Consider the following 7,256-nt stretch of genomic DNA (forward strand, 5'->3'; position numbering starts at 1 on the left):
CTTCTTCCCAATTTACAGAGGTAACTATCATTCCAACGTACGACACCGACGTGCTCGGCTACTGGGTGTCGGAGAACGAGGACCTGCTGGCCAAGTACCACATCGACCTGTCGCCGTCGGCGGCCCGCTGTACGATCAACCTGCAGGACCACGAGACGTCGTGTTCGGCCTACCGGCTCGAGTTCTAGGCGACGGGGATCTTTGTAGCGTTCTCGAATGACATCCACTCGGTTCACACACAAGAGTCGACGTCCGCGTCCCCGAGAGCTTCTTCGACGGCGGCCGAAGCCGCTAGCGAAGAAGCCCTGCTGTCCTAAGCTCCCGCCCTCTTTCTCCAACAATAGCTCCCCAAAAACCATTTTGTGGTGTTATGTTTTAGAGTGTGTGCGTGTATACATTTAGGGATCCCTAGGATCTCTAGGATATAGCGGCAGGACTCTCTCTGGTAGCTGGAGAGAGTAGAATTTCGAATTTCCTAACCAAACCAAATCAAACTTTATGCAAGAGAACAAATAGGTTACAAAGTGAAACTTTACACACACCCATTTTGTTCCAACGTAAAATAAAAACACACACACGCAGAACAGAACACATAGATCTAGTAGTTAGTTACTATTATTACTATTATGATTATATTGAATATTATCATTGTGACAACACTAGCCTAAATAACAGACAACAAAAGGACAACTACAAAAGAAAAACCTTAGGAGAAGACAATGAAAATGAGCTTAACGAACATTCAACTACACACACACTTTGTAGAAAACTAACTACAGAAACAAATAGTGCAAGATCTCTACGAACTGACAGTTCTCTGTTTCAAACGTCAAAAAAGAAAAAAAAAACCAATAAGCCAAACATCCCAAAACTAGTCGAAAACGACACAATTCAACAAATCTCTAGCGATTTTTTAAAACCTGACAGCAGGCAGGACACACCTAGAAGAAGCAAAGGTAGATAGCGTTGTGATATTGTTTTTGTTCAAACAAACCCCAAAACAAACAACAACAAAGCTACGGTTTCCAGAAAAACGATCAATTTCTACCCAACTTTGGGTACTCTTTCAGTGGAAGAACAAACGTCGGTAAACACAAAATTAAGCAATTAAAAAAGTTTTTCATTGTATACGTTATCCGTTCCAAACCACACTTCCGAAAAAAGGGCACTTCCGGGATCCTCCGATGCCGCGAGCACGGAACCGTAGCTATTATCGTGGAACCGTGTTTACCGAACTTGATTTGTCTAGAGCAAAAATGTTAATTAAACTGTAGCGAAAAACGAGAAACGAAGTTCCGATCTCGGCGTGATCCGCCCTAAGCAGGCGGGGAAAAGCACCCAAAATTTCCAGCAAACTTCCGTCTAAAGTATTTTTTTCAAATACATACAACCACACACACACACACATGCACACGCCATATTTTAGAAATGCACTTTACCATTTTGACATGTGTGAGAGAGCTAAAAAGAATAATGAAAAAAACCGAGAAACCGACGCCATTTTGGATAAATGTTTACACCGTAATCAATAAAATATAGAGGAAATAAAAAACTTTGATAAAACGAAAATGCTTATTCAACAAGAAACGCAAATTTTGGGTGGCTTTTCGATGGTTTACACGCAGAAAGGAATCTGCTCGCAGAAACGTGAACATCGCTTTAAAAATCGTGAACAACGTTCATGAACTACGTTTATGTTCATGAAAGTTGTTTACATTGTTCACAATTTTATGCATTGTTCACAATTTTGAATTTTGTTCACGATTTTGAACATTTTAGACAGTTTTGAGCATTGCTCACAATTTTGAGCATTGTTCACAATTTTGACATTTTTTGACTAGTTTGAACATTGTTCATGATTTTGAACAATGTTCATAACTTTGAGCGTTATTCATGATTTTTAGCATTGTTCACAATTTTTAACGTTGTTCATGATTTTTGACAAAGTTCACAATTATGAACGTTGTTCATAATTTTGAACATTGATCACAACTTTGAACGTTGTTCATGTTTTTGTACAAAGTTACCAATTTTGAATGTTGTTCATGATTTTGAACATTGTTCACAACTTTTAACATTGTTTACAATTTTGAACATTGTTCATGCTTTTGAATATTATTCACATTTTTGAACGTTGTTCACAACATGGAACGTTGTTCATGATTTTGAGCATTGTTCACATTTTTGAATTTCACAACATGGAACGTTGTTCACGATTTTGAGCATTGTTCACAATTTTGAACGTTGTTCATAATTATGAACATTGTTCAAGATTTTGTGCAAGTTCAATGTACATGGTTTTGAATATTGTTCCCAATTTAATTTAGAACGTTTTTCATGATTTTGAACATTGTTCAGGATTTTAAATGGTGTTCATGATTTTAAACATTTTTTTCGATTTTGAACGTTGTTCGTGACTTTGAACATTGTTCACGATTTTGAATGCTGTTCATGATTTTGAGCATTTTTGCGATTTTAAACATTGTTCGCGGTTTTAAACATTGTCTTTTGAACATTGTTCATGATTTTGAACATTTTCATCAATTTCGAACATTGTTCACAACTTTGCACGCTGTTCACGATTTTGAACATTATTGACGTTTCTACGAACAGATTTTTATTTCCGCGTGAAGGGCGGATTTTCCAGCACGAAATCGGAACTGGCGTGAGTTTGAAGGAAAAAATGTGACATTATTATCAAATTAAAGTTGAAACGACAGCATAAGAAACACACACACACAAGTGAGGAATATATTTACGATTGTTAAGTCTATTGAAATGTTGGCCACTTAAACGAGCCGGAGTAATGACAGGCAAGGCAAGATCGTATATTTTTATATACAAAAAAAAAGTGATGAAGACAACACAAATGATACAGGCAAAATCGGCTCGAGATAAGCTTGATGAGGCGAAGCTGGCACCTTGAAAGTTGAATGATGATGGTTATTGAATCTCTTAACTCTAACAAAATAACAAAAATAAAATCACTAATATTCTGAAGTAAAAAGTTTATGACGCGAATAAAACACATTTGTTAAAGCAAACCCCAAGCATTATTTCCTTCCCGTGCAAGAGAAGAATTTTCTTGCACCTCCAAGTTTCCAGGTCTACATAACCTAACTTTACCCTAAACTAGCCTAATGTAAATTCAGTCCAAAACTTATTTCTACTTTACACAACACACACAATCTGCCTGATTTGAAGTCAGTTCATCCCCACATGCTTATTAAACGAAACAAGTGAAGATCAAGTTATACTCGAACAAATATTACATTTAAACACGCAGTTGATTGATACTAAAGCAAACAAAAAAAAAAACTTAGAAAGTAACAAAAAAAACTTAGTGATGTTTATGCCAGCTAAAAAAAAAAAAACAAATAAAATGTTAAGTATAAGAACAAAATCATCCGACAACAGCAACACCTTCACGAAAAAAAGGAAAACAAAACAGAAGAGAATAATGTCAGCGAGCCACTGGAAGGGAAAACGATTGGCGATTTTTTATATGCGATTTTAAGCTTTTATAGTAGTGTGATGACCACAAAAAAGACAGAATCTTTCAGAATGCAAACAATAACAAAAAAACATAAATGCAGTTCTTAGTTAGTGTTATTCAAAAAGTAAACAAATCAAAACAATCGCTTTAATTTGAATATATTTCTTTCAAGCTTCAAATTGAACCTTTTCGTTAAGAAAAAATAAATAAATAAAACTGCTTCTGTTTCACTTCCGGTACGGAAACGACAAAGAAAAGAACGCTAAAAACGCTTGCTTGTTGTGGCGAAAATTGCAAGAAAAAAATCGAATCGAAACTAAAACGGCGTGCCCTCCGAGCACGGTGCTACGGAAAGAGGGGGCAACGAGAAAGTCGTGCCGGCGATGCCTTTCAGCTAATAGGAACACTAAAAGGAACTAAAAGTATGTGATGGAAACAAGAGAAACCAAATAATCAGTGCGAAACTAAACGAGGAGGATAATTCAAAGGCTTAAAAAACGTGCGAGCGCGCGAGAGAGAGACTTTTTGGATGTGATTTTATATTTATTTATTGTGTTAGTAACTATTTAATTACGCAAACGTGGATGGATGTGCAGCCGGTGTAGTGAGGAAAAATGTTGTTCTCAGTTTGCAAACAAGTACGCAATAAGTTGAACTTTTTCCTTGGTTTACGAAAAGATTGAACAGAGAAGACTAAGCTAAAATACAAGAAATGATATTAGAGTTAATGAAAAGGAAACTTTTTTGAGGAAAAAAAATAATACCGACACATTGCATGTACTAAGCTCGAAAGCAGAACAAAAAAAAACAAAAATAATTCAACAGACGTAATGTGACCTATAATTATAAAAAGCAAACAAAAAAAAAAGTACGTGGAATAAATAAACTCTATTTTAGATTTATCTAGTCAGTTGATTGAATGTTTCGCCAGTTCAAAATTCCTTTATCAAGCAAGAGCAAAAGAAAAGAAAAAACTCAACCCCGCATCACACAGCAAGAAAACAAACGCATTCCCTAGCATAAGAAAACCAGCAAAGTAAAACAACTCTGAAGTAAAATTTAATACTAGCAACAATCCTTTCGACACAACATTAACGGTCAAAGAACGTCTTTCCTGTTTGATCTTGGCTTTTAGAGGGCAGAATGAAAAAAAAAACATAGAAAACAGCGCAGCATCAAGATTCGAAAGAAAATTCGTCAAAGAAAACAAGAGATATGAAAAAAAGAAACATCTGAAATAAAATCTGCACAACACAAAACTTAAATTTTTACCACTTGAAAAACACACACACTTCTAAATGCACCAGGAATCAATAGTAAGCGAAAAAAAAACAAAACAACAAAAAAAAACATTGCCACGTACCATTCTGCAGTGTATGTCTAGCATGTGTATGGTCATCCACAATTCCAGCAAGATAAAATGAAAACAACAAACAAACAAAAACAAAAAAAATACATATAATTATTATTCTAATAGAAAGAAACAAACAAATTCCATATATAACAAATCAATTTAATTGAAACAAGAAAAACAAAAGTATAACCTATTATTACGATGTATGGTCAAATAAAAAAAAATGTATTCAAAAATCAATAAAAATTACAAAAGTGAAAAATAAAAGTTCGTTTTTATCTAATTTAAAAAAATCCGAAAAGTTTGTCAAATCCCTTCCACACTAAAATAAGCTTTTGACCGAGTCCCAATTCAACCTAACTTGACCCAATTTCATGTAAAACGACTAAGAATCGTAAATTGAGCAAATGTTTTTCTGTGCCGATAGAATCATCATCAAAAGAGAATCTTTTAACGACTCTCCTCTCTCGCGCACGAAAGATCGTTTTAAAGAAACTAAAAAAATCCTCATCTGGATTATTCGACGGAACATCGATTTCACTACTACACACAGGTTTGTTAAAATATCAAAATATCAGCCCTCAGCAACTACAATTATTCCGCCAGAATATTCATGCCTCAAAGACAAGTGCTCTTCTCTCCTTATTGAAAGTCTCAGCGCCGAAAATAGCCGAACACGTTTTCGTGTTTACACACTCGCGATTGACATTTTCCTTTTCTCTCTCATTCCCGCTACCACGATCACCCTACCGCAATAGCGTTTAACCACAAAAGCCGTCACAAAACCAATTTCGCAAAAGGCAGCTTAATGGGACGTCATGCGTGGTCGGTTTCTAATCGCCATCTCGCGTTCTTTCACTGCAGTTTTCGGAGAGATTGAGAGACTCAGCGGTGAGAGCGCAGAGTCGATGAAAAAGGAAGGAGTGATAGAGAGAGAATGCCAACGCTAGGAATCACGAGATACAAGAAGGGATCTCACAAGCTATAGTGGCTGTCGCTATACTCTCGGATGTTTGTGGTGCAAAGATAATCAATTGATAGCTTTTTTATCACTCATTTGCAACACTGACAACACATATAAATGTAAAGTCTCACGTCAAAAAATGACCTTTCACTATTCGTAAATGAACAATGTTTGTAAACAAAATGTAAATGAATGAAATGATTTATGTGTTGCTTACAATGAGATTCACAAAAAAATCGTCAACTGATTTTTAGCAATTATTACGTCACTGGTTGTGTGACATTTTTTTTAATCAAAAAAAAAATTCATGGCATAGGATCTCGAATTGCACGTCGACATTGAAAAAATAAATAAATCAATAATAAATATTATTATAATTTTTTGCCAAGGGCTGAGTTTTTTATAAATAAAAATAAGATAGCCATCGTGAAAATATGACAACCGTGCTGCAAATGGGATTTTCTGCAACAGTTCTTAAAATTCAAGTTATTTTACTAATATTAATTGATTTGGCTGAAACGTCCCTATGACCAAAAAAGCCATTTTGCATCATTGCATAGTCCAAACTGCAAACAATTCTTCATATAATTAAGGCAGCATTCTATGTAAAATTGATAAGAAATTTTCTGATCGAATTAATGTCTTTAGCAAAGTCAAGGAAAAAAAAATCTACAGAAACTGAATTGACAGGGATAAATTAGCAGTTTAAAAAAAAGCTCGTTCGTGGCCGGCCTAACACTAGCTTTTTCAGAATGAACTGTTGACACTTCAAGTTAAATTCCCGTTTTTTGTTATTTTTTATTTTCATTATATTATTTGTCTAAGGAAACAAAAAAGGCATCTTTCGCGCCACAGAGAAGAACAGGAGAACATTTAGCCGCCCAGTTATGATTTGGTAATTGGGAATATAACTAATAGGGGGATGGCGTCGCTATTTTTAGACCACGTTTTCCACTTTTTCTCATCGAAACCGACTACTTTATCGACTTAATTTTGCTGGGCGAGATAGGACGCCGTCTATTTTTAGACGATGACTCAGCACTTTTCCACTCTTGCACCTCAAAAAACCAGGTGGCAGCACGATGTAACGCCACGTCCCTATACCACCTGAGCTAGATTCTCAGCACTTTGACAACCATTCATTGCCGGCCGCTTTCATCTGCACCGCACACCAGGGTCAAGGATAGGGGATTTGGAAGACGAATTGTTGATGGTCCACTTTTTCAATAGGAAAAGGGAAAATATCCATGTAAGTTTCGCTTGGAGTTGGACGGTTTTTAGGAATGTGAATGGTCTATGGCGCCTAGGCGAGTGCAACTGACATTGTTGTTAACTCAGCCACACTTCTGCTCCTTTTGAAGAATTATAGGAATATTAATAAAAACGATTTTCATGCAGAACTATTTGATTTGAAAATCAAATTTCAAGCATATTTTTACATT

The 7,256-nt window shown here is 35.7% G+C and overlaps 1 protein-coding gene across 1 annotated transcript in view; it reads left to right on the forward strand.

The window, feature by feature from the left end:
* LOC6046262 (microtubule-associated protein futsch) overlaps positions 1-4,949 on the forward strand; it is a 155,926-nt gene extending 150,977 nt beyond the window's left edge. The window contains exon 6 of the mRNA XM_038262464.1: positions 19-4,949. Coding sequence (XP_038118392.1) covers positions 19-188 — 170 coding nt within the window. The 3' untranslated portion in view covers positions 189-4,949. The remainder of the gene's footprint in view (positions 1-18) is intronic.
* The last annotated feature ends 2,307 nt before the right edge of the window (positions 4,950-7,256 follow it).

This window comes from Culex quinquefasciatus, chromosome 3 (assembly GCF_015732765.1).
Source record: "Culex quinquefasciatus strain JHB chromosome 3, VPISU_Cqui_1.0_pri_paternal, whole genome shotgun sequence".
Taxonomy (NCBI): Eukaryota; Metazoa; Arthropoda; class Insecta; order Diptera; family Culicidae; genus Culex; species Culex quinquefasciatus.